Source organism: Sabethes cyaneus, chromosome 2, assembly GCF_943734655.1.
Source record: "Sabethes cyaneus chromosome 2, idSabCyanKW18_F2, whole genome shotgun sequence".
NCBI lineage: Eukaryota > Metazoa > Arthropoda > Insecta > Diptera > Culicidae > Sabethes > Sabethes cyaneus.
In genome coordinates, this window is record NC_071354.1 from 231,317,951 (window position 1) to 231,332,986 (window position 15,036).

The following is a 15,036-nucleotide window of genomic DNA, read 5'->3' on the forward strand; positions in this document are numbered from 1 at the left end:
GCCATTCTAATAATAACCCATTGTCGTTTCTTTCCCTTTTCACAGATTGAACATTAGCAGAATCGTTCCTGTCGAGTCACGACGCTTCAGGCCTTCCAGCCCCGGCTATGGGAGTGCCAGGAAGCATTAACAGTAACGGTGCTGAAAAAACGCTTCGCATTTGCCATTCACGACCCCCTCAGAAGACTGTTCGAGCCACCATCACCACCAGCAGCAGCACCACCGTCGGCAGAGACTGTGATACGGGTATCAGTACTAGTTCGCGCTTCCTCACCGCCCGCGCCATCAGTAGCAGCAGCACCTGCGGTAGCCAAATTGCCATCACCGAAGAACGTAGCAGCAGCAGCCATTCGAGAAAACGCCATTCCTCCACAGTAGCAGCAGCAGTAGCAACAGCATCAGCAGCAGATATGATCTCAACGCGAAGCTGGCGAAGTTCACGACGACCCATCGGCGGCGGTCCTTTATTGGCGCTTGCCGTTTTATTGCTCATCACCGTTTTTAGCAGTAGCAGCGGCCGAAGTAGTGTCCTGCTAGTGCAAGCCGACTACATCCTGAACATTCGCACGACTGAATTTTCCAACATTAGCGAAACGCCACACTTTGTCAGCTCAACGTCGTACAATGCCCGCGGGATGGCACCGCTCTACAATCTGACCAATCTAGTGATAAAGCTGTTCGTCAGCACAAATCCGGTTCCGGAAGGTGAGTAACTGTACACCCTACCCCGTATGGGCTAGCTATGATGACGCTTTCATCTTGCATGTAGGCCGGTTAGGTATCGAATCACCAATTGAGCTAATCTGGTTACGGTCTGAAAATGCCTTATACCACGCTAGACTGCACAGTAAGAACGGCGCGGTTTACAAACCAATGACACGACACCCTTTAAACCACAGTGTCCGTCCGCAAAATCGTCACGCTTGGCAACGGTTCAACCAGCAAGCCCCCGTGCTTCGGTAATCCAAAACGTTCTCCGATCTGTTACGGAACAATGAACCGCGAGGAAATGTTATGTCGAACAGTTTAGCCGTCGTCGCCGTCGAATGTCTAGTAGGTAGAAGAATGGCAGTTGGCAACGGATCACTACTGCTGCGCTACTTTATTTAGCATGTTTAGGTCAATTTTCCGCCACAGTCTTGACCAGCGCAGCAGCACCTAACTACTGCCAGCCAGCGACCAATTCGAGCGGAACAATGGTTTCGATTTTTGTGTCAGTTACCTAGAAGTGGGACTTTCTCACGATGGGGATTGCTGTGACGACAGCAGAGTTCGGCGGGTGAACGGCTATTTTCGAACAATATGGTCACTTTTGCATACAGTTTTTTAACCGCTCGACGACAATGCCGTTGTTTGGCGGAATTCCATCATACTCCGACATTCCGACATTGCGCGTTGAAGGCTGAGGCTGCTTGCCTTACTGTTGACAGAGATTTTTCCACTGCTAGATTAGGCACTTTTAGACTAGTGGGCTGTTGTTTTCTTAGCGTTAGTCAACAATAGAATGTGTGTGAATTTTTTAATTAGACGGTTTTTAGAGTGTGACATAAAATGACAATATTCTAGACTAGATGGCTACCCGATCAGGAGGCCATCACAAGATTATGTCAGTTTTAAAACACATTTATGAATTTTATAACACGTTGTATTACTGATTGGTAATAAACTATTTAAGAAGCAATAACAAAAAAATTTAAGCTTCTAACAAATTCTGAAAGTTGTGACTCATTTAGATATAACGGGTGGCAACTAAAATCTTGGAATTTATTGCTCAAGCTGTCAAAAAAAGGCAAAGCTATTTGAAAAAGATCTGATTTACTGAAATTGTAGATACATTGTCCATTGTTGAAAAAAATTAGTGAACATTTGGAAACGGTCCGTAATCGGCTGTTCGGCGAAGCTTCTGTTTGTTGTCGGAACAGGAGCGTTGTACGGCCGTCATGTGTTCTTTGCGAATGCGTCTCTTGATTCTACCAATCAACTGTTAACAATTCATGGCTCTCCAGTTATTTTTGTACACCAAGGAGCTTAAAATCCCAAAGAAATCTTCGATTGGGCAACACTGAGGCAGATTTCTCGGGTTGTGGCTTTGGGTAAAAATGGGTATTCAGGACCGATTGTGTGTTTTGGCGTAATGCGATGATGCTTTATCCGGCCAAGACACTCATCTGCATGATGTTTTTGTAGAAACGGAATCAAAATGTTCTTCAAACAGTCGTTTGATACACATCTTGGTTGATAGCCAAACCCAAGGACTTGATCCATGGCTTAGAAATACCTATCTCGGAAATGGTAATGTAGTGATGCTGTACAAACTTATGTATAAGTAAAGTCTGTATTTTATGTTCGGAGATGCAGTAGAAATGTGCATTTTCGAAAGAGGGAAGCAACTTTTGCCGCGCAAAACAAAGCATTTTTTGGAATAGTTTTTTATCAACCAGCGGAATTGGGATTTCAGCGTCGATATCTGTCCCTCAGTGTATTCCGAGGCTCTTATCTTCTTTCGGCACATTATTGCGACTCTTTTCAATGTTTTGCAGATGTACTAGTGGGAACAGTTGAACTTTTTTGCGGCATCCCGTTGGCCCTCAGAATCCTTGTTATTGAAGGCACGAGAAAGAGAACGAAGTTCTTCTCCGTCCATAATTTCGGCTGGTCTTCTACTACTGTGCTTGCGAGTAGTTGTTGGGGTTCTTAGAATATGGTAAATAGTCGAAGCTGCAACATTTTCGCCTTTAAAATGTTGTACCGTATACTTTTTGCCGGAGTCTTTGTGCAATTCGTAGAAGTGTACAACGCGTTCGCGAAATGCTTCTTGTTCTGACGCCATTTTGAGCTAAACTTGGCGAGTATAAACAAAACAATAAATACTGCCAGAAAGAGGAGAGAGAGAGAGAGAGAGAGAGAGAGAGCTACCACATGCATACTGTCATTCCTCTCTGAGCTCGTTTGTTGTTGTGCATAAGGGCCTCGAAAAAATTCTAAAATTCTAGTTGCCACCCGTTAAATTAGCAATGTAGTTTCCACTACTAAAATAGTTTGAAGTACCTGCATATAGCTAATTTGGTTAGTCAATGTCTTTGTCAAAGAGAGTATTAATTGAAGCGAAAGCGCCTTTAATGTCAAGAAAAGCACAAAGTGCCGTCTCTTGCTATTGGAGCAACTTTTCAGTCTACACTACTAGACAATAAAGTGGATTTACCGCACTGGTGAGCAAGTTGATTGCCATGCAAAGGGGAGTTCCTTAAGAATTCATTAAGCATGTGATTGTCCGTGATTTTTTTCCATTAACTTGAGAAGCGTTGATGTAATGTTGTTTAGTCAGAAGGCTTTAGGGTCCAGGGAAAATTCTGAGTACGAGTTAATGTTCACCTACTAGTGGGCCAACTTTTAGAAAAATTTCTTGTTTGGTAAATTCCTTAAACCAGAGCAATCTTCGTACAAGTGATCTAAGTCTTGCATGTATCGCTAGCATGGGCGTAGCGACGGAGGGGGAGGGGTTTGGGAGTTCAAACCCCCCCCCCCCAGGAGAAAATTTGTTATACACTTTCAAGCTTGAAATTTCACAGCCAGCTGTTGTTTAAAGCACGGGAAAATGTACGGGGCTGATTGTACGATCCCCGTCGGCGTCGTGAACTCGAAACTCGGTGGTTCGTGCTGCTTTTAACCCCATTTAATTTGATCTTGGGTTACTCGTCGCCCATTTTCCAGGCATCTCTTAAGTTGCAGTTTTTTACTTATAAAATAAAAAATGTCGCTTTAGACCTGGACGAGCCATCTCGCACGTTGAGTCGCTCTGTGCCGGTGTCGGTGGGGTTGTTGTATAGAACCGTTTTCCTTACGACGTGACTGGTTCACTGTAGTTTTCCGACTTTCGCCAAATGTACGTTGGCAATCTCAAGCAGGGGATGTTGCCCTTGATTCATGCACCTCCACTACTCTTCGCTTTCAGCTTGTACTTCGTCAAATGTCGTCCGCAAAGGCACGTAAGTCCTCCGTGAGCATGGCCTATCAATCTAATAGTGGGTTTGTACATTGTCAGGTTGCTAAGGTGGCTTATGCCTCTTAATCGCAGCGCTTGGCGTAGGCCCATTGTCCTCCTTGAATATGCCGCTGGATCCCCTTATTTGCGTTGTTGTTCGCGGCTACCAGCGATCCCACATACACGAGCTCATCTACCACCTCTGGTTCGTCGCCGTCAACGATTACCGTCCGCGAAAAAAGCACGTTCCTCTCATTTGCTCCGCGTTAAATCAGACCAGACCAAATCGCAAAATTTAAAAGAATGAGTTAATCACAGCAAACGATCAAGAATTTTCTAAGCTACATTTTACTCTAATTAGACTACATAAATGTTGCAAATAGCCAGTGTTATGAGATGATTTCGAACAATTGATAGCTACAAACCATACAGAGCAGCAAATTTTTAACGTGTTTTTCTCGAAATAAGATTTTTGTTACGTGGTTCGGTCTGACTTAACAGCGACCATTTGAGCTATTATCATTCATGTATTTGGTCTTCGACGCGTTGATTTAAAGCCCAATCCTGCTAGGCTCCGCCTTAAGTCTAGCACAGATGGCCTTCGTCGTGGCAAAGTTTCTGTCACCTGCTTAGCCACTTTTCAAAGCCATCTGCTTAACCAAGAAGTTTGCTACATTTACTGAGAATCAAACCTCTCGGTTTAAAATCTGATCGTCGGATCACCTTAAGAGTGATGTTGAGAATCATACAGGATAAGTTGTTCTTCAGCACCCTCGCTGCGTCTCGAAGAAACTCAATTTTATGGACTTTAACAGCCTCTCCCAGCCGAGATTCGAACATACAACGTACCTCAATGCCGGCTGGGAAGCCATAACTTTAACTCTGTTATTTCAATTTGTTTTTTTGTCCGATGAGCAAAGCAAAGCTGTGGGATTAAACGTCCTTTCTAAGACTTGACCCTTCTTCATCGACAGACTTCGCAGTCGGCTAGTCCAAAAATCCGAGATTCGAACATGCGACGACTGGCTTGTTAGACCAGTATCGTACCTCGAAACCAACTAAGTGGCATTTGCCTGATGAAGAACACTCAATTTCAACCAAAATAGTTTTGAACTGAAAATAATTCTGCATTTCCTGAATAAGCTGCTTATGGTTAGGCTATGTCAGATTTGTTCTTGTAAAACCCCCCAAGGAACTTTTCTGGCTACGCCCGTGATCGCTAGTATTGAGCAAAACTCTCGATTTTCCCAGAACTGCAGAACTGTTTTATCTTTTTTACCTGCCTTGGGTATGAACACCATCTTAACTTTTCTCCAGCGCTCCAGGATACGTCCCAACGTAAAGTTGGTACGAACAAGGTTGATAAGCTCGAACATTATAATCGCGTCTACTTTTTGTAATACAATGGGTAGGATGACTTCCAGATCTGGAGACTTCATCGGTTCGAAGGAACTGGCTTCCCAGTTGATTGAAGCCTCCTTAAACAGTCGACGTGCAAGCAGAACCGAGTCATTTGGTACATTGCGTTATGACTGATCTTGCTGCTGCCCGTCGACGTCGCGTCCATCAACACGGAGCAATGCGTGTTTCTAAGAACTTCCAACATTTCTCTAGTACCTAGTACCGGTGAGACTACCATCCTCCATTTTTTAATTGTCCTAGGCCATTATTAGGGTCTTTCACTAACGCTATTTGGAGTCGCGCAGCCTTACAATTTGACTCTGGACTTCCTTTTGGCCTTGCAAATCTCTGTGTTGCATTTGGTGAGATGCCCTGTGAGCCTCCAAATTGGACGTGATCTTAGTCCTGTTGAATAAACGCTGCCGAATAAATTCCACCAGGATACGGCAGATAGACCGGGTAATTAGTTCGCGATGAAAGCTTCAATGATCCTACTTGGTATATCATTGAATGCAACGCCCAGTTCAACTGGTGTGCGTATATTAATATGCCAGAAGTTCCGAGAGTTCTCCCTATATGACCTTACTTACTTGACTTTCCATCTTAAGACATAGCCCGATGAACAAAATTTCACCAATTCCTTGGACACTGTGTAGTCTTCGCCAGCTCTTGTGCCACTTGGTCTAACCATATTACTCGTTACGCCCCGAGTACTTGTTTTTACCGGATTTGAAACGAACACCATATCAAACTTTATGTTTTCGGCAGGACAGTCATACGGCAAAGCAAAACGACACTTATTTATTCTATGCCCGACGTTTCGATGTATTTAACATCTTTCTCAAGGAGTTAGAACCACGTCGTTTTGCTTTGCCGTATGACTGTCCTGCCGAAAACATAAAGTTTGGAATCATAAACAGTCGATAGCTCCACTTCGAACACCATATCTACTCGGCTCATAATACGATGTACCGCTACGGTGAACAGCGGACATGAGAGACCAGCCCTCTGTGTGATTGACAAACCACCCGAAATTCAAACACAGCATTGTAAATTTGATCGATTTGTACAACTCACTTAGGAAACCGTTCTTTCTATCACTGTTTTCGGTCGATGGTTTCATATACAGCTTTTAAGTCTACGAACAAATTGCGCGTGGGAACTCTGTATTCACAACCTTTTTGGAGGATCTGCCGCAGTATAAATATTTGATCCGTTGCTGACCGTCTGTCAAAGAAGACGGCCACAAATCTGTTCGCAATTGGTGATATTTAGTCGGTGGAAAATGATTTGGGACAGCATTTTGTAGGCGACATTGAGAACGGTTATCGCACGACAGTTCTTATAGTCCAACTTGTCGCTCTTCTCGGGTAGATAACTCTGGATGGTTGCACTGTATCCCAAATTCTAACAACTAACTGGTACAGACAAGTAGCTAGCTTTTCTGGATCCATTTTATTAAGCTCCACTCCGATACCATCTTTCACAGCCGATTTATTGTTCTTTGGCGGCCAACTTCGCCTATCGTTAGTACTGGCACCTCCTCCCCGTTTGTTGCACTGTCAAAATTGATTTTCTCGCTATCATGGCTCACCTAGGCGCCATCCAGGTGTTAGTCGAAGGGCTGCTTCCACCTTTCGGTCACCTTACGAGCATCGGTTAAAAATAAAGGGTTTCCCACATCAAATTGCACCACGGAAGAAACGCTGCAGAAAATTACCTAATTGATCGATCCTTTTCAAACTTTCAGACAATAAATAATAAGCCATTAGTAAGCTTTTTACATATTTATATTATACAACTTCAATACCATAACCGTATGCTCGCAAGTTACGCTTAACTCCACTCATAAGGTTCTGTACAACATCTGGCTGCAGCTTCTTCTGTACGGAAATCCACTTTTTCTTCATGTCTTCCTCAGATTTGACCTCCTTGGGATGCTTCCGTAGAGCCTGCTTAATAATAGCCCAGGTTTTTTTTCGATGGAGTTCTGGTGCGTTGGAAAGGGGGGGAGTGGCTTCGTTGGCTTCGTACCACTCCAGGACATCCTATGAATAATGGCATGAGGCTAGATCCGGCCAAAAGATCGTGGGGCCCTCGTGTTGCTTTAACAAAGGAAGCAGACGCTTCTGTAGACACTCCTTGAGGTAGATCTGTCCGTTTGCCACATGAGCAGATTGCTTGCTAAATCATGTACTTCTTGGCAAACTTTGAAAGTTTCTGCTTCCTTATTTCCTCCGGAACATCAAACTTGTACTGGACGATGAAGAACCGTAACCCCGGATGCTGTCGGAAGTTCGCCTTGGCGTAAGTCTCATCATTCATGACTTGGACAGATTCAACTTTTTGACCACAGCCCTGACCGAAGCATTGGGACTCTCCTTCAACGCTTGCACGACATGCTTTTGATCCGGATCGCTAATAGTACATCCATTCTGACCGCATTTCTACTTCCGTTCGATGCTCACAGTTTCGTAGTAATGATTAACTATACGACTCACCGCACCGTTGACTGTACGATTCCGAGTTGTTCTCCGATGTCCCGATAAGTTAGTTGAGGATTTTCCAGGTGTTAAAAAACAAACAGCGATAAAAATACAGTGTAAACAATACACTCTAAACTACTTCTGCCTACCCAATGGGTAATTTTCTATAGCGTTTCTTCCGTGGTTCAATTTGATGTGGGACACCCTTTACTGCCATTCTTATCCCGAAACATTTCGGCTCGTGACACGAAGGCTATCGACGCCACGCGGTCGATCTTACGCGACGTAAACCAACGACAACAAGGGAAATGGAAGAATGGTTTTCAATCAGAAGCGTGTTGCATAACAACCCACGACTGGACTAACCCTTGCCGTGGAAAACAACACTGTACCGCTTGCGGAACAAGCAACGCAGTATTGTACCCTTGCCTCTCCGGGATATCGATCGATTAGAGGCCGTTCCACGTTTCTGACCGGCTTCTGCTCGATCATGTGATCAAAGGACTCCGCCTTGCGTAATAAGGGAAGTTATCTAATCCCGTTTAGTAACACGAAGTGGACTTACCAAGCAGCACTTTTTCTCCCAAAAGATTTAAGTTCGCTGCATCTCCGGTATGTGTTTTTTCACGTTCTGACATGTGGCGTTGTTCATGTTTGTCACCCGCGCAGCGTTCTCCTCATCCATCACCCTCCTGCATTTATCGTCAAACCAGTCGTTTCGCTAATTCTGTGCCACCTGCCTGATGGAGCTCTCCGCTGCTGCACTGCCAATGGTTGTTTTGATGGTACTCCAACAGTCCTCGAGAGTGGCATCGTCCAGTTCATCCACTTCCGGCAGCGCAATGTGCGGAGTTTGCGGCGACATCTAGCTGCTTCAACCACGCGAAATTTAACCGAGGTTGACATCGATATCGAATGTTGTTCAAAACGATGGTTTTGGGCCCGAGTCAACCTTAGGGCTTCAATAGGATCTGACGTCAATGATGTCAGAGAAATGTCAACAGACTATCAAAACGTGGTCGATCTGTGATTATGTCTCTCTGATTTGGTGTCGTTCAGGTGTCCTACTTGTGTAGGATTCTAAGCTGGAAGAGGGTGCTACCTAGGACCATGTCCTTGGAAGCGGTAAAGTCGGTAAGGCTTAGGTGTGGACTTAGCTTTCTCCAATCACAAATTTGTGTTTCTCTTCCTGGACGACTGGAGCATTGAAACCCCAGATGACAATCTCGGTATCAAGCCTTGGGCAGCTGTCGTATTCACGTTCCAATTACGCGTAGAATTTCTCCTTGTCGTCATCGGTACTTCTGAGGCGAGGGATGTGCACGTTGATGATGCTTGTGTTGAAGAAGCGGCCCTTGATTTTCAACCTGCACATTCGAAGATTGATTAGCCACCACCCAATCACTGTAGGGTCTATTTTATGCCTACAGGTGCGCAAGGCACTGACGGTATGTTTTGTTCAACCGTTCACCAGCCAGCGTCTACTTACAATGTGTGTAAATTCGGATTATTCCTGGAGACTTGCAGAAGAAGGCTCCCAGATCTGTGTCTCTCCTCATCAAAATAGGTTTATGTCAAAGCATTCGACGACAATCAATTTAATGCCCTTTACATCGAACATCATTCGTGTAATTCAAGAAAGTTACCTAGTTCACACCATATATGCCGACTTTTTTGCAGCTTTCGACCACGAAATAGTTAGTTTCAAATACCACAAATTAGGCATTCACGACAAGCTGCTGGCCTGTTTTCACTCCTAATTCTACCTCACTGGACCGTAAAAATCGGTGAATCGGGCTTGCTGCATTCGTTCGGCGTTCTCCTAGGGAGTCCTTTGGGACCGTTCCTATTTCTGTTGTACATGAATCAATGACGCGAACATTGTCTAATCCCTCCTTCCTTGGAGGGCTGTTGCTGTAACTAGTAGTATCTTTGTTTATATAGGGTAAGGAACGAGTGAAGCAGTGTCACCTATTTTAATCAGTTGAAAATAAATGAGCCGAAAATGCTCTTTTTTATTCATATTTTCAAAATCTTTTGATAGGATCATCTTCACAAATCACTTAACCATACATTTGATTCACACAAACACAATTTACTGGGTTTCCGACAAGAAATATGATGAATTAAAAATTGTTGTCCAAAAACGTACATTTTTCAGCTGCTGAAGGCAATCGCCTCCTCGCTACTAACGAATCCATCACATTTTTCAGCACTGATTACAACCACTCTAAAAGTCAAGCACTCAATTGTCACATACCATATTATTCACTCTCTTTTTTTCTATTATCTAAGGCTTTGTCACTAGCCGAAAGTTTTATCATTTTATAACAAAACTGAAAACAAATTCTGAATTGACGGAACCTGTTCACCAGTAGCAGCAGCTGCAGCAAAATTGATAAACTATCGTGTTGCTAAAACCTGTTTCGGTTCTGGAAATAAGAATTATAGGTTTGAAATTAACTGAAACCTCCAACCGTGAAAACGTGGTTCAATACTTTCAAGAGAAATGTATGTTCATAATTAATTTTTCTTTATTAAAAACAACAGAAAAGACAGCTTTTTCAATAATTTTCGAAGATTTTCTCAGTGATTTAATGAAGCAACTATGTGTTTCAATGTTATTTGCTTTGACAACACTGTTCTGAGTTGGATCGTGCGTACTGTTATGTTTACCTCTTTTGTTCTCCCACCATCCTTATGAACAGGGAGTGAGACGTCAAACTCGCAGTTTCCCATAAGAACACTAGAGAATAAAAGTGACGACGAATACCGTTTGCTGAACGGTGCGGTGAGTGTATGCCCCGATAAACAATTTAGACAGATGGCATTTTACGCATCTATGCCGATACGCTATGCCGATTACGCATCAGATGCCGATTAGTAGGTCGCGGATAGGAACGCGAACTTACTGAATAGGGGGAAAAGTTCGAGGGATTTTTTACGGGGACGTAAAAAAATTCAGATTTCAGGATTGCTTAAAAAAGCACCTTGAGGGTGAAAATATGTTCGGTCTGATCAAAATTAGTTCCACCGCTCCAACTTTTAAAGCGGAAAATCAAAAGTTTAGCACAACAATAATGTCTTCCAATGGTAACAGCTTGAAGTACTAAAGATAGCAAGAAGATTGGTATGCTGATATCCCCGACTTAGTCAACCCATCGATTGTAATAAGGTAAAACAATCACTGACACGCTTAGACTGCTTAAAACCGGTTCTTTACCCTATCTATCCGTGTATCTCGTGTACAATTTTTTTTTGAAATTCTGAATGTTCGGCCCATTTTATACTATAATTTTGAAAAATACGCTGCTGAAACTGATTAATTTATCTTATGGGATAGGTAGCAATCTAGGTTCAGTTTTATCTCTAGTACTGTACTGTTGTTTTGTACCTGAAAGATAATTTTTATAGTCTTTATGTGCTTTTTCACATTGTATCATGCCATATTTTTGAAATGGGTTTGTTTAAAATTAAAAGTCAAAAAGCATCTTTTTTATCAAAAGTTTGTTTCTTGATGTTTTGATGCAGAAGATAATGATGAGATGATTGCAAAACTAGTTTAGCTAGTTGTCTTTAGTATTTCTTCATGGCTCAAATGCTTTGCTTTGGTAGGGGGAGTTGATTTTCTAGGTTAAGAGAGTGTCAAACAGCTTGAACTTGAAATGCTTGAAATTCCAGTTGAACTTCTAAATCCCAGAAACGTGTCGGATCATTCTGAACTTCTGAGGGGATGAACAAATATTGGAGGACTGGTTGAATGGCTTCATAATCCCTATCTGTAAGAAGGGACGTCGATTCGATTGTAGGAATTACCGAGCCATAAGCTGCCTGGTATCCTATTCTTTAAGCTACAACCGATGGCAGAGTTTTGTTGCCAGCTAATTTTCGACACTCCGCGATAAGCCAAATGTTAATCCTGCGAGAGATTCTAGATAGTTTAGGCAAGTACAATTTGCAGAATCAACATCCGTTGGTAGATTTCAAGGCGGCGTATGATTATGTTAAGCGAAACAAGTTGTGGCAGACACTTTTAGAATAATGTTTTCGAACTTTTAGACACTTTTAGAATAATTGAGGCATTTCGAACTATGCTGTATGGGTCCTAATAAAGCGTCAGAATTGGTCGGGTTAGGTCAGATTGGGTGCAAAATGAAAGGGAACCATGCAAAGGAACTATCAACTTGAGATCCCACATGATTCTTGGTTTTGCGGATTACGTCGATGTGATTGAAATCGACTGCAGAGCCGTTGGTGAGGCTCGATTCTTCCAATTTAAAATGCCAAAATTTAAATTATATGTAGCGAGATTGGGAACCAGCATCAACAGAGCCAAAACAAATTAAATGGCAGCTGACAGAGAACGATAGGTACAGTTCGAATGGTGTTGATACTATTTCGTCTTCCGTCTTTAAAATTCTTTGTTCAAAATAGATATTTCGGAAAAACTAGATTTTAATTATAATTTTTTTGATATTCAAATTATAATACTGGCGTCTTACACTAAAGGTCAATAACAATGACGGTAATTTATGATTTCAACAGTCATCATAGGCACGAGTGCATATGACACTAAATATTTTTAGACCAAACCGTATAAGAATAACAACATTCTTTCCATTCCCGTTCACATGTGGCACAAGCCAAAACAGAGTTGCAACCTGGCTATTGTTAGCACAAAACCTAACGTGCCTCCTTCTCGCTGCTTACGTCATTCTTCCAGGTTACCTCATCGTACGGGAAGGCGACATCCAGCTGGGACCGAACGTGCAGGAAAACAACTGGGGACCACTGCTGCGGGAGTACTGGGCCGTCCTGCTGATTGTGGTGCTCAGTGTCCTGCTAATCGTGCTGATGCCAATCATCGGGTTATGCCTGTGCTGCTGCCGGTGCTTCGGCGGATGTGGCGGCCGCACTCAGCCGTTCGATAAGAAACACGACACCTGCCGCCGAGTGCTGCTGGGTCTGGTGCTGATCTGTACCACATCCTCTTTGGTGTAAGTCGTCATACATTTCCATGTTGCATGCATGTTATCGTCCTTCGTTATGAATTTAACCTATTTAGTATGGCTTCCCATTGTTCTTTCACTGACTGGTTCTAAATTACATTTTCTTTCAACTCGCAGCTTTGGCGTTGTGGTTGCCTACGCGACTAACAGCTACATGCAGCACGGGGTCGAGAACATCACCACCTCGGCCCGGTATGGGGTGGACGATACACGTGAGTTCCTGCAAACGACTTCACGACAAATCTCGCAACTGCTGGACACCAACTACCAGGAGCTGAACAGTCAGCTAAAGAAGACATTGAACGAAGCCTCGGACATTATCATCCGCCGGTTGGAGGAGGAATCCAAAGCGGAGAAACTGAACACGCTAAACGAGTTTGTCGAGCAGCTACCGGCAATCAAAAACAATCTCGACACTATGACGAAGCTGACCAGGGAACTGCGGGTGAACGCTTCCCAGCTGAACGATGGTGGGTGGTTTTGTGCGGTTTTGCACGCGCCTTTATGGGTTTTTAATTACTGTTTTACTTTTTTTTCTCGTCATAACCACGACGACGACAACAACAACAACAACAGGACTGCGGGGCGTTAAGCGTGAGTTACTCGCTTCGCTGACGAAGTGCGGCACCCAGGACTGCATCAATGTAATGGAGGACTACAAAATCGGCCGCTTGGATACGAATGGGATCGATTACAATTCGGTGAGTTTGCTGAAAACAAAAAAGCGAACACTTTTTAAAGGTTAACATAATTTCAACGGGGATTAAAGCAGCAATGTACATAAGAAGGCCTTCGATTTTCTCAATCAAATAATCTCGTTTTGTTTTCAATTTCACGCTGTCAAACATCCTTGCCTACCTAATCGAATCTAATCTAATCCTGCTGTGTTGTGAATATCCGTAACTGTACGCGTCCATGTTTGTTACACCATGTTCATCTAAACACTCTCATCATCGTCACGTGTCCAACGTTAATCCCAACAATCGAATTTCATATCATACCACAGATACAAGACCGATACTTCCCGAGGGTAGGTTGTGTTATTGATTGCTGCAGCTAAAACAAAAAAAAAAATAAGACAGCAATTCTGTGTGTTTGTCGTTCGTTTAATTCAAGAAGCTTTTCTCCCTTCATTCAGTTATCCTCAATTTAGCTGGGGATTTTATTTTGATTGCCACTTATTCACACATGCATGTGTTTTATTGTGTTTCGTTGTAGAACAATTTCAGATGAAAAATGAGTAAACAGTTCGACTTGATCCTCTTCGATTTGAATGAACCTTTTAATGTGCCGTAAGTGAAGGAAATAGTTTATTTTTCCCAGATCAATTGACCAGTTGACGCAAGATTAATCATGTGTAATATGAAAACTATGACACGAAAACTTTTCATGCATACAATAAAGTTTAAGAAACAGCTACTACGTCTTTCTGGATGGTAGCTAGTATAGTCCTTTCAGTTATAAGACGGAGTATAGACGGAAGGTTTCAGTTATAATATTTTTGGTTTTTGAATCAACACAAATTTTATTGATTTATCTCTCAAGATAACATAACTTATATATTCTATACATTGTAATAAATATTTGCTCAATATAGCAGCCTACACAATTGTGTAGGATAGGCCTTATCTTATACCTCAGGCTAACCTATTTAACTGCGACGCATAATGAAATCGAATAGTAATCGAATGCAATTATTGTCTTCAATACCTTTTAGGTTCCAAACCGACGCTAGCCAAATAACTCGAAACTGCTTTGGATTTTATTTATTTATTAACTAGCTGACCCGACAAACTTCGTATTGCCACAAATTAACCTGTGTTGTACATAAATCATGAATCTCGGATGATCTTTGTCACAATCTGGAGTTTTGCATGTTTCTGAGGAGTTCAACCTTAGATGATTCATTTTGGCAGTTACGTAACTATGAAAGCATCCCAGGTAACCAATAAGCATCACCAACGCTATTCAAATATAGGCCAATAAGCATTTAAGTCGCCTTAAATGCTATTTTGGCAAAATATACAGCTACTTTACTGATAACCTTCTTATAGTGCTGACAATGCTAATTTACAGCTAATTACCGACACGAAGAATTTGAATACAATTTTGGATGCCAATTTACAACACCTATGCAGTCAAAAAGCTAACATACAAC

At 42.6% G+C, this 15,036-nt stretch overlaps 1 protein-coding gene across 3 annotated transcripts in view; it reads left to right on the forward strand.

Annotated features, from left to right (window-relative positions):
• Positions 1–15,036, forward strand: part of LOC128735100 (prominin-like protein) — a 134,419-nt gene that overhangs the window by 90,033 nt on the left and 29,350 nt on the right. For all 3 annotated transcript variants that reach the window (XM_053829588.1, XM_053829590.1, XM_053829589.1), the window contains 4 exons: positions 46–705; positions 12,593–12,866; positions 12,996–13,348; positions 13,455–13,579. In XM_053829588.1, the coding sequence (XP_053685563.1) occupies positions 108–705; positions 12,593–12,866; positions 12,996–13,348; positions 13,455–13,579 (1,350 nt within the window). In that variant the 5' untranslated portion in view covers positions 46–107. The remainder of the gene's footprint in view (positions 1–45; positions 706–12,592; positions 12,867–12,995; positions 13,349–13,454; positions 13,580–15,036) is intronic.